Source organism: Cucurbita maxima, unplaced genomic scaffold, assembly GCF_002738345.1.
Source record: "Cucurbita maxima cultivar Rimu unplaced genomic scaffold, Cmax_1.0 Cma_Scf00005, whole genome shotgun sequence".
Taxonomy (NCBI): Eukaryota; Viridiplantae; Streptophyta; class Magnoliopsida; order Cucurbitales; family Cucurbitaceae; genus Cucurbita; species Cucurbita maxima.
The window spans coordinates 1,523,914-1,542,317 of NW_019272021.1; the positions used below are offsets into that span (position 1 = coordinate 1,523,914).

The 18,404-nt window shown below is 35.8% G+C and overlaps 3 protein-coding genes and 1 long non-coding RNA gene across 8 annotated transcripts; 1 reads left to right on the plus strand and 3 right to left on the minus strand.

Annotated features, from left to right (window-relative positions):
• Positions 1-944: 944 nt before the first annotated feature.
• On the minus strand, positions 945-3,066 carry LOC111480015. 2 transcript variants are annotated; one of them, XM_023124965.1, is made up of 3 exons: positions 2,594-3,066; positions 2,437-2,516; positions 945-1,296 (listed from the first exon to the last, which is right to left on the minus strand). In XM_023124965.1, the coding sequence occupies exons 1-3, from the start codon at positions 2,994-2,996 to the stop codon at positions 1,267-1,269; spliced, it is 513 nt and encodes a 170-aa protein (XP_022980733.1). In that variant the 5' UTR covers positions 2,997-3,066; the 3' UTR covers positions 945-1,266. The 2 variants fall into 2 exon arrangements, with proteins under 2 accessions (XP_022980733.1, XP_022980734.1); XM_023124966.1 differs by having other exon boundaries at positions 2,388-2,516.
• Positions 3,067-6,129: 3,063 nt separating this feature from the next.
• LOC111480002 (ylmG homolog protein 1-2, chloroplastic-like) lies at positions 6,130-7,296 on the minus strand. 2 transcript variants are annotated; one of them, XM_023124951.1, is made up of 2 exons: positions 6,438-7,296; positions 6,130-6,350 (listed from the first exon to the last, which is right to left on the minus strand). In XM_023124951.1, exon 1 carries the CDS (start codon positions 7,222-7,224, stop codon positions 6,517-6,519), a length of 708 nt encoding a protein of 235 aa, XP_022980719.1. In that variant the 5' UTR covers positions 7,225-7,296; the 3' UTR covers positions 6,130-6,350; positions 6,438-6,516. The 2 variants fall into 2 exon arrangements, with proteins under 2 accessions (XP_022980719.1, XP_022980718.1); XM_023124950.1 differs by having other exon boundaries at positions 6,130-6,346; positions 6,436-7,294.
• Positions 7,297-8,971: 1,675 nt separating this feature from the next.
• Positions 8,972-17,194, plus strand: LOC111479927 (uncharacterized membrane protein At1g16860-like). 3 transcript variants are annotated; one of them, XM_023124840.1, is made up of 5 exons: positions 8,972-9,274; positions 12,561-13,529; positions 13,767-13,922; positions 15,510-15,721; positions 16,714-17,194. In XM_023124840.1, exons 2-5 carry the CDS (start codon positions 12,642-12,644, stop codon positions 16,904-16,906), a joined length of 1,449 nt encoding a protein of 482 aa, XP_022980608.1. In that variant the 5' UTR covers positions 8,972-9,274; positions 12,561-12,641; the 3' UTR covers positions 16,907-17,194. The 3 variants fall into 3 exon arrangements, with proteins under 3 accessions (XP_022980608.1, XP_022980609.1, XP_022980607.1); XM_023124841.1 differs by lacking the exons at positions 8,972-9,274; positions 16,714-17,194 and adding exons at positions 11,403-11,707; positions 15,835-15,923 and having other exon boundaries at positions 15,510-15,743; XM_023124839.1 differs by lacking the exon at positions 8,972-9,274 and adding an exon at positions 11,405-11,707.
• LOC111480048 lies at positions 9,260-12,232 on the minus strand. Its single transcript, XR_002717738.1, has 2 exons — positions 12,097-12,232; positions 9,260-9,663 (listed from the first exon to the last, which is right to left on the minus strand). It is a non-coding gene; the product is annotated as an uncharacterized LOC111480048 (long non-coding RNA).
• Positions 17,195-18,404: the final 1,210 nt, after the last annotated feature.

An 18,404-nucleotide genomic window follows, 5' to 3' on the forward strand; every position in this document is an offset into this window, starting at 1 on the left:
TTTGTTTTAAAACTGGCCTTGTTGTTTAGGCATATCCGAGCTGCAAATAGTTCAGAAGACCTTGATCATATTAACACCGAAAAGAGAAATTTTGTCCAACGCTTTGTGATATTTATGTTCGTAATGAAAACAAAGTAGTGTCCAACTATGTAAAAGGTAGGAGGTAGGTGATATATCTTAAATAGGTAATTGACTCATATATTTACAAAAAATGACTCCAATATTTTGAAAACTTAGTAGTGTCCAACAATGTACATGTAAATCAACGAGTTGACTCCCATATTTATGTTGCAACTTCTCGGGCATTGGTGTCAAGACCATATAATGGGTTAACTATGTCAACCGATCAACTCATCTAGCTTAACCCATTGGTGTCAAGACCATATAATGGGTTAGACTTCTCAAAAAAAAAGTTCTCTTGCAAAGGATTCTCTATTATTTTAAAGATGAATGCAGCAAATCATGTGAAAGCCCATGAGACAGATCGGATTAGAAGATCATCTTCACCTTTCGAGAAGCATAGATTACAGCTCTGTAGGTAAAGAACGTATCATCTACGCTATGAAAGACTCCCTGTCAACTCCACTACGCAAATCACAACTACTACGAGTCTTCATCAGACTATTTCTTTAACTGCATTCACATACAAAATAAATACAATAGCTTCAAACTTTTCTTCCAACCCAAGCTGTCAACTCTTTTCTATCATCTCAAAACGATGCTTGTTCTGATTAGAATAATGATGTTTGCTTTGGCTAAAAGACTTGGAGAGCTTTAACTTGCGTTGACAAGTTTGTGTGGTCTATCCAAAGCAAATTAGGATAGCAGGTTTCATAGGTTTAATAAACCTAACCTAATCTAAAATAGCCTTAAGCAACTGCTAATTTCCAAATCTCAAGTTTTAAAGCTACCCCACCCACTATGTTTCATGTTCTAATCTGAAATTGGAGTTGGAAAGAATCATGTTTTTTCCAATACTTAGATTTAAATTACAACATATAAGAAACAAAATATGCAACACACCTGTGCATACTTGGAAGAACCAAATTATCCAAAAGGAAAAACATTTAAAAGCAAAGGTCGGAAAACAGTATACATATGTGATCAAATTCAAGATATACTGCTGCTAGTAGATATTACGTGTACTTTGGCAATGACGGACAAAGAGCCATTTGATGAAGAACGCTCAGCTGGGCCAGCTGACATCTATACAAGCCCCTCCCCCTCGCTCTGCCATCTTGCTAATCGGTTATTGGTTGTCTTCTTCTATACATGAGTTTTACAAGGCAGGTCGAGCTGCAAATAGTTGTGCAGAGTACGTTACTCACTTCTCAATTAATGATCAATAAATGAACCTTGAAAGTTTAAATTCCTTCCAAACTCTCTCCCAATCAAAATCATGGGCTGAGTCAAAGATTAGAAAGCAATTTACATTCACGACATAATCATGAATGGTGCAAGCTTAGCACCAAAGGATGCATACCTCAGATTATGAAATCCTTCCAGAACACTAGAAATTTCCAACCACAATGAAGAATGCAAAAACTAATTCCGTAAATTACAATACAATGTAAGAAATAATTTCCAACAGAGAAAAATTGAGAACATTCTTCAGTCGGCAATTTAAGAACCACCAATTATGTGTTGCCATGGAATTTCCAATTATCGTTTCCCTAATTTTGAAACATAAAGAACGACTTAAAATAGACGCCCGGACCAACTTAAAAAAAAAAAAAAAATTCTTCAAAAGCTCACACCGTTGCACTCGCAATATGAATAGCTTCTTCGATCAAAATATGTAAACCACAATTTTTTAAGAAACGATTATATATAATCAAAAGAGGAAAGGAAACAGGCTAGGGATCAAGTAGAGGGTACCCCAACAAAGAAACAAAAGAATGATCTTCCAATAATTACACAAGGTTTTAAACACCACCACACAAGCTGCACACTAACGCGTTAGAAGTTGAAAACTTATCTTCCTCACCATAAAGCGATGCAAACTACAATTTTGGAAATCACTCCCACATATATTAATCTCTAGCATACTTTCCGGCCCTCCCTCCTACTTCATTAATTTGGAATCCATCATATGGGTATACAATGTGTTATCACTGTTTGAGATGACAACTATGTTTCTCATTACAATATGGAGTGAGAGAAAAGGGAGTAGAATACGTTATCAAACGAAAGTAGAATACTTGACAATCCGAAGGGTGTTAAGTTTATACATATTAACCCACATCAAAGGAACTTTCATGTTAATTCTTTGATTTAAAAACCCTGAATCTATGTATATAAATAAGTTATGAGGTAAGATAATATATAATTGAGACTTCATCATAACGGCAGAAACGAATTTAATATAAGAAATAATAAGCACGAACCCAGATCAGCTGCCGATTTATTAGGGAAAGCAGAAAGCTCTCAGGTTACCTCGTGGTCAGAGTGTTGGGAAGCCTCACATTCAGCCGAATTGGTCTCAACCTCCGGCTCAAGAGAAGGCAGATGGGAACCTACCATGAAGAAGATTATATATACATATAAAAAAGAATAAATTCAAAATGAAAATGCAACGAAAGAAGAGCAATACCTTGAATGAAGAAATGAGAAGAAGGCCAGCCACGGACGGTAGTGGTAGACAAGGATTGCTCTGGAGAGAGAGGGTTAGCGAAGTTGTGAAGAAGGTTGGCGATGGGAGGCAAATGGGAAGTAGAAGGCAAGGGAACCCAATATGAAGCACCGGGAACGAAAGGGAGCCAGTCGGGAGCCGACCGGCGAACAAGGATCCGTTGAATAGCGTCCTCAAGGTTCCGGAGAAGAGGATCGGAGGAAGGAGATTCAGAAAGGTCGGTGAGATCGTTGTCGGTAGAGGAGGAGAACGTACGGCGGTCGAGAGATTGAAGGGGAAATGGACGAGGACGAGGACGAGGACGAAGGAGATTTAGGGTTAGGGTTAGGGTTAAGGATCGGGATTTGGATAGAGAGAGAGACATAAGGATTTTTGCAGAGAAACGGAAGGAAGGAAGGAGAAACAGATGGAGAAAAGGCTAATTTAATTTAATTCTAAAATAGCCGACCGAAAATGATAATATATAGCGTCGCAATGACACGTGTCAGATGACTGTGCCATCGACCTCGGATGGAAAAATTAAATGGGAATTAATTATTAAAATCAGTGGGCGTCTTCCAAAGGAAGTTTGAACCTGAGTCAATTATGGCATGGGAAAGGGATTTTATTTATTTAAGGAAAATAATTGTTAATTATATTTTCTTATTTTATATTGTATTAAAAAAATATTTGATTTCAAATAAAATAATATACGTCTTAATTATTTAAATTCTTAGTCGAACCCATCTAAGAATCTCAGTGTTAGATTAGACTAATATACCAACTACACCACGACACTCGATGAACGATTAACGTTTTGGTTGACGTGAATTTTTATATATATATTCTTTTTTTTTTTGTAGATTTCAAAAAGTAAGTTAGTTTTAAAAGGATTAAAAATTAATGAATTTAAAATAAAATTGACAAGAATTTGAGAACAAAAAAGATTAATTTGGTAAAGATGGATGAAGTAACTTGAGGTTCATGCTAGTTTCTAGCGACTTTTGGATTGTCCTTCCTAAGAAAGATATTTGCACGGGACAATATTAAGATGAACTGTCTTACTAGGAAATATACCCCAAATGAGAATAAGACATTGAATGAATTAATTAAGAATAATAAATTCATTAACGAACTATAAACTATCAGCAATCTGCTTATTAAGTATATTTTATACACATTCTTGCTCCTTCAACTTTCTTTATAGGTAGAGTTGGATGTAGCGGTCGAGGCAGAGACACACGTGAGCTATTCCTAAGTTCTTTGAGGCATCCCAAACATTTTTCTTTAATTTTTGTCTTGATTTGGAGTAGACCACCTAACGGCTCCCTTTGGGTCTGCAGCTTTTGAAGGATGAGGAAGGGTTTGGTGCCTTTGGGTCTGTTCCACTAGACTCAAAACTGGTAGAACCATCATATAGATCGGAAGAATAGAAATCGATGATTTGGGATTGAAAAGAGGTCAAATCCTACTGCTAGTAAATATTATCTTCTTTAGATTTCTCTCTCGAATTTACCCTCAAAATTTTGAATCTTGGATCGGACTAAAAAGTTTAACATGAAAATAAATAAAATAAAACATAAAATAAAATAAAATATGAAAATCTCGGTGATATCAATAGTTTAAACTATTTGATATCAATAGTTGTTGAAAAGGAAAGAGCAACAAGAAAATCAACAATAATGAGTAGATAAGTTATTGAACATGATTAATCCATAATAAGTAAAATTCTTATTCAAATCTAAAAAAATTTAAAACTAGATGTTTAGTTACCACAAATTTTGGAACATTCCTAAAAACATATAGCAAACAAATATCAAAAGAAGGATAACTTTCAAAAACTAAAAAGTAGTATCATTTTAACTTGGGGATTCAAATGGGGAAAAAAAAAAATACTATACACAATTATGTACAGAAATTAGAAGCCCCACTCAAACACATAAATGAGGGAGACACCAGAGTACATTCTAGAGTTTTAAGTTTTAAATGATTACGACAAACTCGTTAAAGAGTATGAATTTGAATGATTAAAGACATATTTCACAATAATTACGACCTACTCTTTAAAGAGAACCGACCCTACATGACATGCTCTTTAAAGAGTACCAACCCTACATTGGGAGGAAGGGAGAGGAGCAGGCTCTATCGACCCGCTTTCGAACCACCCCTACATTGGGAGGAAGGGAGAGGAGCAGGCTCTATCGACCAGCTTTCGAACCACCCCTGAAAAGAGTTATGAATAAAACCAAACCAAAACAAAAACACCGTTCTCCTATTTTTTTTTTCCATCGATGTTGAGTCAGGAATCACGGATCTCCACAATGATGTGATATTATTCATATTATCCATTTTGCTATGCTTTCGTCTTCTCCAAAAGGCCTCATGCCAATGGAGATCTATTCCTTACTTATAAACTCATGATCAACCCCTAACTTAGCCAATTAGCCAATGTGGAACTCCCTCCCAACAATCCTCAACAATCAACATCAATCAACGTCATGAATGAACGAGGATTACCAATTAGAAAGCATCCAGCTTGTCTCTCTCATACACACACCAAACAAACAAACAAGTACACGCAAAATCAAACTTCCATTCATCAAATCATTCACACCTGAGAAGAATCAAGCAACTTCGGTAGGTTTCATTCTGGATTCTGTCTATTTCAGAAATCTTCTACCTGTGCAGAGGTAAAAGATATTTCTTAATTCTTATAACACACAGTAGATCAAGCAACTTGGTTTCAGGAAGCTGAAGAGCATACGTATAAATTATATGTAAAATTCAACCAACTCATCGACAGCTTATTAAGAAATCTCAATATGGGTACAGCCAGAATCCAACTGTAACACAATAATCAAATACGAGATGCGTACAAAGATGGAATACTTGTACTGGCATGCACTTTTAGTTTTGAAATCCTCACCATCTAAGAATGATGGCAAAATCTATCCGCACAAACCATACAAAGACTAGTACCATTCAACAAAATCATATTAATTAAACAATATCACTTTCTATAATATTCAATCACACCATATCCCTTGTCGATATATGTCTCTTATGTCTCTCTGGAAGAAACGAGTCAATCCGTTCCTCCCCAGGAGAAAAAACAGGAAGACTTAAACATATTTGCTTCGGATCAAATTCAAAACCTATCAACTCTAACAACTAATCAATTCACTGTGCGCCCATACTAGCAGGTAAGCAAACTTTGAGTTCTGTGGCTAACCATACCCATTGGTGTAATGAAAACAGGCTCATTCATAGGAAATAGATAAAAGACCTTTACTCAGCTCGAGATACAATTCAATTTGGGTGCTCTAGCTTCTACTAATACAGTGGTGTAAAGGAGCGCTTGCAACTTTCTAGGTACAGTTTTCAAGTACTTTGAAAGTCATTCCAAACGGCACTAAGTTGATTACCACCTTTATATTCTTAGCCCATATATTATTGTTATAACATAAACATAGCAAAGATAGTAATCGGAGCAGTGTTAAATCATTCAGCAAGCTGTATGCAAAAGGCTGGGTAGTAAAACTGCTGAAAAGTACCACAGCAGATGATAATTTATGCCGAGCAAACCAATTCAAATATACCAGCCTTTTCTAAGTCTGAAACTGGGATTACATAAACCGAAACGATAACCTCATCGAACAAATGCTTCATTAAAAGCTGTCAAAATTCAACTGTTTTAACTAAAATTTACAATCATGTCTCGCAAATTCAAAGCCCCTGAAGAAGAAAAAACAGAAATAAAACCAAATTACGATATATGCAAAACCCCAAAACTCAAATCCAAATTTTGATGAATTGAATTATACCTTACTCGTCGTAAATTCCGCCACTAACCAACCAACCAACCAACCAAATCCACTCGTCGCCTCCTTCAATACATGCCCCTGCTACTTTTTCAGAATTGACCCTAGTGTGCCCAGAACAGCAAAAGCCAAAAGTGGGCTAACATCCAGGGTGTCGAATATTGGAGGGATTATATTCCGGAACAGGTTCAAGTACGGATCACAGAGATCACGAATTGCAGAGAGTGGCTGCCGGTCCCAAGGGATATTGGGGAACCAACTCAGCAAAACCCTAACCAGCAGAACCCCACTGTAAATATCCAGCCACTTGGCCAACCCCGCAGCCACCACCGTCAAAGGCGTGTTGAGATTTCCGCCAGGGCGGTCGACTAGTGCAGCGAAGAACAAAGAGCCGGCCGGCTGGAAGGCACCCAGCCCAGTACATGGATTTACGAGACATTGGGCAATCAAACTCGGCCAAACATTCTGAACCAGTTTGACAATCAAGGTCGAAAATGTTAGGGATATGGATAGAATAGTAGCAAGTACCCGGGTCGGACCGGTAAGGAGAGATCCAATCGGAATTTCTTCTGATTGATTGGAAAATTTTGGTGAATAAGCAGAAGGCGATGACGAAGCTAAAACCCTAAGGCCGTGATTTGGAGAGTTGATGGTGCAGAAACGGAGAGGGAGCGGAGAAGGTAGTGATCGGTTGAAGGAGTGGGAAGAAATGGCAATAGAAGGGTGGAGCTTCGGCGGGAGGACGGGGCGTCGGAGGGGCAGAGCTTGAGAAGCGATTAGGGAAGACGCCATAGTTGAGTGTGGTTTGTTTATCGGGAAAGTTGAGGCCGCGGACGCAGAAATGTGAAGGGTGTAGATAATGTGGAAAGAAAAATAATAACCTAATTTAAAATTTAAATTCTCAATTCTTTTTTATATTTTCTAAATTAAAAAAAAAAAAATCCCTACCAATTAATTTTTGGATGGGTGACTATCATGTCCAACCCAATCTAATCCTCTATTTTCGAGTTCGTTATATAATTCAACTCCAACTTAACCCTGAGTTGGGTTAGGTTGGATTGTCCGATTTCTTCTTAATTATTTTAAAAAAATTATTATTCACATATAATCTTCATAATTAAAATTTCATAAAGTTTAAATACGTTACAAATAACTTGTATCGCTGATATAAGCGTTAATATTCTTAACTTTATTTTAAAGTAAGGTATAGTTAGGTTGGATTGGATTGTAACTCTATCTTCGTGTTTGTCTAAGTTAACTCGATAAATAAAATGTTTTTTTTTTCTCATCCTTTCCCTATTTCCAAAATTTATTGAAATAATAACCAAAACTCTAAATTTAAAAATAAAAAAATGTGTTTTTTCCCCTATAATATCTCTAATATATGATATAAGATATTATTGATTAATAATCTATACAAAATATATAGTTGAGAATTCAACTAATTATTTAATTCGTAACTATAATTATTTTTATGCGCATTTAAATAGCAGTTTTAATTGTTATCCAATTTTTAAACGTGCCAAACACATCTAAATATTAAAAACACGATTACCTTTATTATTATTATTAATGAATTCTAATTTTTTTTTTTTTCACTCCGAGGATTAAATCGACTAAACTTTAATTATTGATTTACAATTAGTTTCAAATTAAAGTAAACTAAAAAATTGTTAAATAAAATATTAATTAAGTGATAAATTTAATCTTAAAATTTGAATTTTGTGTGTAAGAATTTTTTTGTATTTTATTTAAAGTAATTAATTTAATTTAATTTTATTGTTTTCTAGTGAAAGAATAAATGTAGGGGGAGAGTTTGGATTATCTTACCTGGCTGTTATATATTAAACATCCATTGGTTACAGCTATAGAAACCGTGTCATTGGCGGTTGTCTACATGTGATGATGATGTGGACTGTTCTTCTTCCTCCCTAATTTTCTCTTCCTTTTCTAATAAATATTAAACTTTAAATATAAACATCCCATTTTATCAATTACGTTTAATTAATTAATTAATTAATTAATTTCCTCTAGGTTTGGTAATTTCTCAACTTCTTCACCAACAAAATTAATTAATAATTTCGAATTATTCACTTAATTATACAAATAAAGTAAAATTACCCGATAAACTCGAAGTACTCAACTCAAGCTATAGAGACCGGTTCATGGTCTAAAGAGTCCAACAGGTCGAGTTAGTACTACCCAATTCAACCACGGCCTTATTTTTCAAGATTATTATGAAAATTAAGAATATTTGACTGACAAAGTAATTTGTAAATATTTGGTAATTGAATTTTAGATGTAACAATATTTTTTAAATAACTAAAAAATATAAAATTAATTTGTAAATTTTATTTATGTCATCAATTCAACTCATTCAAAAAATATTTTTTGTTAATCGAGCTATAAATTATTAAAAATAAATGATCCTCACTTTTGAATTTAAATTGATATAACTCCAAAATTTCAATAATTTTTTTTTTTTAATTCCAAATCAACCATTGACAAAATAAAATAAAATAAGAGTGAGAGAGGGGGAGAGAGAGAGAGAGAAAGAGAGAGGTGGGATGTCTCCTCCGAGCTGAATAGTTAAATAGGATTGTTGTTTTGCTTGACCTTTATACTCCGTTTGGTGGTTTTTGCCGGGCCAGACAACCTACCAGTTGTTGCGGCTCTTTCAAGAGAGAGAAATTCCTTTTATACACACTCAAACACACACACAGATGACCCTCTGCTGTGCTAATGGGATCTCACTCTCGCCTTCCTACCTGAATCACTACCGCCATTACTTCCTCCGATACCTTTGATTCAGTCACTCACTCCTTTATTTTGTCTCTTACAGGTACTTTCTACTCTTAATCAATCATCCACCCCTTATCCGCATTCATATTTCTAGATCTTCCCCATTTTCGTACCACTTGCTAATGATTCCATGATCTGGGTTTTCCTATTTGATATTTTTTAGCTGAGTTTTGACTGTTTATGGGTTCATTCCGAAATGGGTCACTCTTGGATTTTTTGTTCGATTGCAATCCGCTATGGAATCGGCCTGTTTCACATTCCTGCCATGGTTTTACTGCGTTTCTTTGATTTGAACTCTCTGGATTTCTTCAATTTGAAGAATGTGGGCTGTCTTTATTTCATTAATTGTTCTGGGTTTCTCTTTGAGCTATGGATCTGTTACCTACTTATGCTTCTAGATTTGAAGTCGTTGGAAAAGATGCAATTAACCTTATGANATAATAACCTAATTTAAAATTTAAATTCTCAATTCTTTTTTATATTTTCTAAATTAAAAAAAAAAAAATCCCTACCAATTAATTTTTGGATGGGTGACTATCATGTCCAACCCAATCTAATCCTCTATTTTCGAGTTCGTTATATAATTCAACTCCAACTTAACCCTGAGTTGGGTTAGGTTGCTAATCCTCTATTTTCGAGTTCGTTATATAATTCAACTCCAACTTAACCCTGAGTTGGGTTAGGTTGGATTGTCCGATTTCTTCTTAATTATTTTAAAAAAATTATTATTCACATATAATCTTCATAATTAAAATTTCATAAAGTTTAAATACGTTACAAATAACTTGTATCGCTGATATAAGCGTTAATATTCTTAACTTTATTTTAAAGTAAGGTATAGTTAGGTTGGATTGGATTGTAACTCTATCTTCGTGTTTGTCTAAGTTAACTCGATAAATAAAATGTTTTTTTTTTCTCATCCTTTCCCTATTTCCAAAATTTATTGAAATAATAACCAAAACTCTAAATTTAAAAATAAAAAAATGTGTTTTTTCCCCTATAATATCTCTAATATATGATATAAGATATTATTGATTAATAATCTATACAAAATATATAGTTGAGAATTCAACTAATTATTTAATTCGTAACTATAATTATTTTTATGCGCATTTAAATAGCAGTTTTAATTGTTATCCAATTTTTAAACGTGCCAAACACATCTAAATATTAAAAACACGATTACCTTTATTATTATTATTAATGAATTCTAATTTTTTTTTTTTTCACTCCGAGGATTAAATCGACTAAACTTTAATTATTGATTTACAATTAGTTTCAAATTAAAGTAAACTAAAAAATTGTTAAATAAAATATTAATTAAGTGATAAATTTAATCTTAAAATTTGAATTTTGTGTGTAAGAATTTTTTTGTATTTTATTTAAAGTAATTAATTTAATTTAATTTTATTGTTTTCTAGTGAAAGAATAAATGTAGGGGGAGAGTTTGGATTATCTTACCTGGCTGTTATATATTAAACATCCATTGGTTACAGCTATAGAAACCGTGTCATTGGCGGTTGTCTACATGTGATGATGATGTGGACTGTTCTTCTTCCTCCCTAATTTTCTCTTCCTTTTCTAATAAATATTAAACTTTAAATATAAACATCCCATTTTATCAATTACGTTTAATTAATTAATTAATTAATTAATTTCCTCTAGGTTTGGTAATTTCTCAACTTCTTCACCAACAAAATTAATTAATAATTTCGAATTATTCACTTAATTATACAAATAAAGTAAAATTACCCGATAAACTCGAAGTACTCAACTCAAGCTATAGAGACCGGTTCATGGTCTAAAGAGTCCAACAGGTCGAGTTAGTACTACCCAATTCAACCACGGCCTTATTTTTCAAGATTATTATGAAAATTAAGAATATTTGACTGACAAAGTAATTTGTAAATATTTGGTAATTGAATTTTAGATGTAACAATATTTTTTAAATAACTAAAAAATATAAAATTAATTTGTAAATTTTATTTATGTCATCAATTCAACTCATTCAAAAAATATTTTTTGTTAATCGAGCTATAAATTATTAAAAATAAATGATCCTCACTTTTGAATTTAAATTGATATAACTCCAAAATTTCAATAATTTTTTTTTTTTAATTCCAAATCAACCATTGACAAAATAAAATAAAATAAGAGTGAGAGAGGGGGAGAGAGAGAGAGAGAAAGAGAGAGGTGGGATGTCTCCTCCGAGCTGAATAGTTAAATAGGATTGTTGTTTTGCTTGACCTTTATACTCCGTTTGGTGGTTTTTGCCGGGCCAGACAACCTACCAGTTGTTGCGGCTCTTTCAAGAGAGAGAAATTCCTTTTATACACACTCAAACACACACACAGATGACCCTCTGCTGTGCTAATGGGATCTCACTCTCGCCTTCCTACCTGAATCACTACCGCCATTACTTCCTCCGATACCTTTGATTCAGTCACTCACTCCTTTATTTTGTCTCTTACAGGTACTTTCTACTCTTAATCAATCATCCACCCCTTATCCGCATTCATATTTCTAGATCTTCCCCATTTTCGTACCACTTGCTAATGATTCCATGATCTGGGTTTTCCTATTTGATATTTTTTAGCTGAGTTTTGACTGTTTATGGGTTCATTCCGAAATGGGTCACTCTTGGATTTTTTGTTCGATTGCAATCCGCTATGGAATCGGCCTGTTTCACATTCCTGCCATGGTTTTACTGCGTTTCTTTGATTTGAACTCTCTGGATTTCTTCAATTTGAAGAATGTGGGCTGTCTTTATTTCATTAATTGTTCTGGGTTTCTCTTTGAGCTATGGATCTGTTACCTACTTATGCTTCTAGATTTGAAGTCGTTGGAAAAGATGCAATTAACCTTATGAGAGATGAAATTTTGGCTAACTCGATCCAGGAAAATGTATTTGAAGCCGAGTTTTCTTTGTTCTTGGACATATTCAACTGCTTAAATCTTGCAACAAGCTTTGATTTCGGGGGGCAGAAGGTCCATAAATGTGATAACGGGATCTCCTAGCAATTCAGTCTTTTCTATTGCTTAATTTTTAGTTTTCTTGATGTACTTGCTATTCTTTCCATGGATTGGAACAATTTTTTGCCAGAGATTATCTTATTGACTCATTCTTTCTCAAGAAGTGGGTAAACTTATGCTTATTGTTGCCTTCATTGTTCGAAGAAAAGTGTATAGAAAACTCATTATCTGTGTTGTTATCACTGCTGAAATAGAATCTGCTGCATTTATGGCCCCATGTTTTTCTTTTTGTAATTCAAATGGTTCTCCTGTGTTTTTTATCTCTTTCTTATGCTATTGTTTTGTTCTTGTAGGACTCTTGATTTCTAGTTTGATCTTGTAATAGTTGTCTTCACAATTTGCTTCTGTCCACCTGAGATTCTTTGAGCTAATTGATGGGTTCTAGATTCCCATCTCATCAACTTAGCAATGGCCTCTTCGTCTCGGGGAGGCCAGAGCAGCACAAAGAAAAGACTCCGACGATGAGTTCGGTGGCAATGCCCTACACCGGTGGCAATATTAAGAAGTCTGGAGAATTGGGAAAAATGTTTGATATTCCTACGGATGGCTCGAAGTCTAGGAAGTCTGGACCTCTCAATGTTGCTCCTACAAGGACTGGATCGTTTAGTGGTGCAACTCATTCAGGACCAATTATGCCAAATGCAGCCCCTCGGGCGGGTTATACCACCTCTGGTCCTATTTCTTCTGGCATGATGACTAGTTCAACCTCGTTCAAGAAGTCGACTTCTGGGCCACTAAACAAACATGGGGAGCCTGTAAAGAAAGTATCTGGCCCTCAATCAGGCGGAGTGACACGCCAAAATTCTGGACCTATTCCTTCAGTTCTTCCTGCTACTGGACTCATAACATCTGGTCCCATTTCTTCTGGTCCATTAAACTCATCTGGGGCACCTAAAAAAATGTCTGGTCCTTTGGAATCAATGGGTTCAATGAAAATAAATGGCCCTTCGATAGCACAAAATCCGGCTGTGACTACCCTTAGCCCAGATGATGAATATTCTTTTGGAAAGAGCTTCCCAAAATTAATATTGTGGTCTGTGATTCTCATATTTGTCATGGGGCTAATTGCTGGTAGTTTTATTCTTGCTGCAGTTCACAATCCTGTTCTTCTCATTGTTGTAATTCTACTCTTTGGAGTAGTTGTTGCAATATTTACTTGGAACAGCTGTTACGGAAAGAGAGCTCTTATCGGTTTCATTTCTCAGAATCCTGATGCCGAACTTCGTACTGCAAAAAACGGCCAATATGTCAAAGTTTCTGGGGTATGTAGCCTAACAAAGTAAATATTAGTACTCTTGATTGCATTGAAGTATTTTTCTGGCCTTTGATTCATTTAACTATCAATAAATATGGTTAGTGAGCTATACTCCTGTTGAAATGTAAATTTTCGGTGACAATATGCCATAAATATTACCGGAACTTCGATTTTATGATTATTTTGTTGCACTTTGTAAAGGGGAATTCATTATTGATGTCATAGTACCTCTCGAATTCTGCAGGTTGTTACATGTGGCAATGTGCCTCTCGAGTCATCCTTCCGTAAGGTTCCTAGATGTGTCTATACATCTACAAATTTATATGAGTATCGAGGGTGGGGTTCGAAACCTGCAAATCCTGGTCATCGCCGATTCACATGGGGACTGAGATCATCGGAGGTAATATGCCTATTAAGCGATCAAATAACGTTCGGTTGTTGACTTTTCTTCATTCCTTGATTTCATATAATGCTAGTCCTTTCTTAGTGTTTTTTTTTATTTCTGTTTGGCGATCCCTTTGATTCTGAAGTATATGGAGGATACTTAATAATGGATAGTTGTCACAATCATGCACACATTGGTTATGTTGGCTAGTAAAATGGTTTGGACTTGGAAGCCCTGATGGACCCATGGCTGATGAACGCGGTTTTCAAATATTCGAAATGACGGTGTTAAGAATCGAACGGAACGAATCCTTTGGAATTAGCAAATCCAAGTAGAGTTCAACTACAAGTTGTAACACATGGTTTGCTTTAACTAGTTTCTTTGATGGAAAATCAACTTTTATCGAACCGAATTAAGTTACAAAAGTGACGGCCATACAAAAGATAGCCATAAGATCAGACCAAAAAGAGGCTCCAATTGCTAAGAGTAAGAACACAAAGGACAACTACAAGTACTCTTTTCCCTTTTCTTTTTAATGAGAATCTGATTTTGATTAAGACAAATAATGAATATGGAGTTGGCAAAAGCTTTACTCAAGAATGCTAAATAAATCTTCTGTGGATTGGAGAGTGGAGAGTGGAACGAAACATTCTTTATAAGAGTGTGGAAAATTCTCGCTAGAAGATGCATTTTAAAACCGTGAGACTGATGGCGATATGTAACGGGCTAAAGTGGATAATATCTGTTAGTGGTGGACTTGGATTGTTATAAATGGTATTAGAGCCAAACACCGAGAGGTGTGCCAGCAAGGACGCTGGCCCCCAAGCAGGTGGATTATGAGATAAGAGGGGAACAAAACATTCCTTATAAGGGTGTGAAAATTTCTCCCTAGTAGACGTGTTTTAAAACCGTGAGGCTGACGACGATATGTAACGGGCTAAAGCGGATAATGTTTGTTAGTGGTGAGCTTGGACTTGGATTTGGACGGTTACATGTTCAAACTGAAAATTATGAATGCCACTGGGGTCACCATCTCTGTCAATAACGGTAAAATTTCAGATTTGAGAGGATATTTGAAAGGTATTCAGCTTTCCTCTCCATTCCCTCATCTTCGCATCTCTAACAACTTACCTATTGACAGAAGGTATGGCATGCCCCTCTTTATTTTGAGATCGTGAACTTGGCAACAACATTAATGTTCTTGAAACCCGAGTGTAACAACCCAAACCCACTGCTAACAGATATTGTCCTCTTTGGGCTTTTCCTCAAGGTTTTTAAAACGCGTGTGCTAGGGAGAGGTTTCCACACTTTTATAATAAATGCTTTGTTCTCCTCCCCAACCGACGTGAGATCTCACACTAAGAAGGATTTCTTTCATGTATAACGCTTTTATCCTCAACACTAGAGAAGATCTTTGGGGGAAAAAAATCCAGAAAAAATGAAAATCTTTCTTTTGGAGCACCCGAGACAAGATCCAAGCCAACTTTAGAAATGCTATAATTATATGAATGATAATATTTTAATTTCATGAATATGTTCTATACTTAAACTTCAAGATCAATATCAGTAAATTTATTTTGTTCTTATGTTTTTCTTCCATAGAGACACGTGGTCGACTTTTACATCTCGGATTTTCAGTCCGGATTGAGAGCCTTGGTTAAGACTGGTTATGGTGCTAGGGTGACTCCATATGTTGATGACTCTTTTGTTGTTGATGTTAATCCATCAAACAAAGACTTATCTCCAGAGTTCGTTCGATGGCTCGGAAGGAGGAATCTTTCAAGCGATGATCGTGTAATGCGGTTACAAGAAGGGTAAACAACTTTTGTTCTTCTCTTACAATTCAACATCTCTGATGATATTAGAAGCTTTTATATTATGAATTTTATTCAGTTTTTACACAATATTTGATTTTCAAAGAGGAAAATTACATGTAGACTCCTTGAATAGCCTCAAGAGTTCTGTAAACTCATGGTTATCCCTTGCTTTCTTTCCTACCATTGTATTTCAATAGTTGTTGCCCATTGCTGTTCCACTATCTCTTATTTCTATTCCAACTTGGCTATATTTCACCCGGCCCCAAGTTCCACCGCTAGCAAATATTGTCTTCTTTGGGCTTTCCCTTTCGGGCTTCCCCTCAAGGTTTTTAAAACGCGTCTGCTGGAGGGAGGTTTCCACACCCTTATAAAGAATACTTCGTTTTCCGATCCATGTGGGATCTCACAATCCACCTCCCTTCGGGGTCCAGTGTCCTCGCTAGCACTCATTCCCTTCTCCAATCGATGTGGGACCCCCAATCCACCCTCCTTCGGTGCCCAGCGTCCTTGCTAGTACACCGCTTCGTGTCAGACTCCTTGCTGACACATTGCTTGATGTCTGGCTTTGATACCATTTGTAACAGTCCAAGCCCACCGCTAACAGATATTATCCTCTTTACGCTTTTCCTTTTCAAGCTTCCCCTGAAGGTTTTAAAATGCGTCTGTTAGGGAGAGATTTCCACACGCTTATAAAGAATGTTTCGTTCTCTTCAAACCTATTAGCTCATCTTTTGAAGATTGTGAGAGAATTGTTAAACAGCCAAACCAGCAAATATCTTAAACAGGGATACTGTTATCTAAACTTAAGATAGAACGTTCAACGACCGAAACGTTTATTTATTAGAAAGTTTCACATTTCCTGTACCTGGTGAATTAACAGATTAGGCCTATTCAAGGATGATAGTTTCAAGCATTATTGTTGAATGTGAAATGATTTTTAAGGATAGTGATTATTCAAACTAGCGTGTTACTGTCACTATCAAATGCAGGTACATAAAGGAGGGTAGCACGGTTAGCGTGATGGGAGTTGTTCAGAGAAACGATAACGTGCTTATGATCGTCCCCCCACCCGAACCGTTAACCACGGGATGCCAGTGGGGCAAGTTCATTTTTCCAGCTAGCCTTGACGGTATCGTCCTCAGATGCGAGGACTCGTCAAAAGTCGATGTCATTCCTGTGTAGTGATATGTGCATAAGAAACTTGTTGAGGTAATTACGGTTTCTTGAACAATATTTTGATGGTGTTGGTGCATCCACTGAACAACCAAAGAGGACATTAGGCATTTTTTTTTGTGCTCCCCACTTCTCTTGGCTTGATGTATAGTTTGTATTCATATTCCCTTTATATCTTCTTAGAGCTTGAAATTACATTGTTGGGTTTGTTTTTGTATGAAGAAGAAACACATTGAATCTTGAGCTGACTGACTGGTAGTCTTATGTGAAGAAATGCAATTATTTGTGCCATGCCAATGCTGCTCTTTTATAGTCTTCGTATGGCTCGAGAATATATATCTTAACTATTTAGGCCATGCTTCGGTTGCCTTGATCATGTAAGTTAATTTAGTATCGGTCATGTTATTGTCTTTAGATTATTGACAAATAACACTCGTGCACCTTAATGAGATACGCTAGGATGAACGAAGCCTTTGTCCAGTAAGTTTTGCAAGTATCTTTCTCGTTTTTTCCCTCCCATGTCTCAGAAACTCTAGGTCATCTTTCTCTCTCTATTTTCTTCTCTTCCAACCCACACGTTTTCTCTTTGTTTTTTGCTACATCCTCACATGGTTTCATTTTTAGTCGTCGATATCTTGTTAGATCTATTATGTAATAGCCCAAGCACACTGCTCAATGTCCGGCTTTGATACCATTTACAATAGCTCAAACCTACTACGAGTAGATTTTGTCCTCTTTGGGCTTTCCCTTCCGGGTTTTCCCTCAAGGTTTTACAACGTGTCTAGTAGGGAGAAGTTTCCACACCTTTATAGAAAATGTTTCATTCTTCTCTCCAACCGAGGTGAGATCTCACATATTATTTTCGTTTTTGTAACTTCTCTCTATCAATCAATTAGCCCAAACTATTTTTGATTGGTTTGATTTTTTGAGATGGCATGTTTGGATGTCAGGTCTTTTATCAGGTTCATAGTAGAGGATTGTTGTGGACAAAAAGTCGGGTCTTTCTATTTTTGTTTACAGATATGAATCAATATCATACATTTTAATTTTTTAATTTTTTTTTATACAATTCTACTATTAAGTTAATGATATGTAAGTGTGATATCCAAAATTGGTTGGGGAAGAGAACGAAAATGGTGTAGAAATCTTTCCCTAGCTGACGCGTTTTAAAGCGTTGAGGAGAACCACAAAAGAGAAAGCCGAAGAGGACAATATCTGCTAGTGGTGGGCCTGAGACATTACAAATGGTATCCGAGCCAAGCGTCGAACGATGTGCCAGTAAGGACGTTGGCTCCAAAGAGGGTGGATTTGGTGGGGGTCCCACATCAATTGGAGAAAGGAATGAGTGTCAATGACGACGCTAGACCCTAGAGAAAGGTGGATTGTGATACCCCACGTTGGTCGAAAAAAAGAATGAAATACCCTTTAGAAGAGTGCGGAAACCTTTCCGTAGCTTTTAAAATCGTTACACTAAGTCATTAATGCTATGTATTTTTTGTTATTGATA

Excerpts from the sequence above, each read along its gene's own strand:
- LOC111480015 (XM_023124965.1), bottom strand. The coding sequence starts at position 2,996 with ATGTCTCTCTCTCTATCCAAATCCCGATCCTTAACCCTAACCCTAACC. Across the intron at positions 2,517-2,593 it reads TTCTCATTTCTTCATTCAAG|GTTCCCATCTGCCTTCTCTT; the intron begins GTATTGCTCTTC and ends TCTTCATGGTAG. Across the intron at positions 1,297-2,436 it reads CCCAACACTCTGACCACGAG|CTCGACCTGCCTTGTAAAAC; the intron begins GTAACCTGAGAG and ends AACTATTTGCAG.
- LOC111479927 (XM_023124840.1), top strand. The coding sequence starts at position 12,642 with ATGGGTTCTAGATTCCCATCTCATCAACTTAGCAATGGCCTCTTCGTC. Across the intron at positions 13,923-15,509 it reads GGGGACTGAGATCATCGGAG|AGACACGTGGTCGACTTTTA; the intron begins GTAATATGCCTA and ends TTTCTTCCATAG. Across the intron at positions 15,722-16,713 it reads GTAATGCGGTTACAAGAAGG|GTACATAAAGGAGGGTAGCA; the intron begins GTAAACAACTTT and ends TATCAAATGCAG.
- LOC111480002 (XM_023124951.1), bottom strand. The coding sequence starts at position 7,224 with ATGGCGTCTTCCCTAATCGCTTCTCAAGCTCTGCCCCTCCGACGCCCC.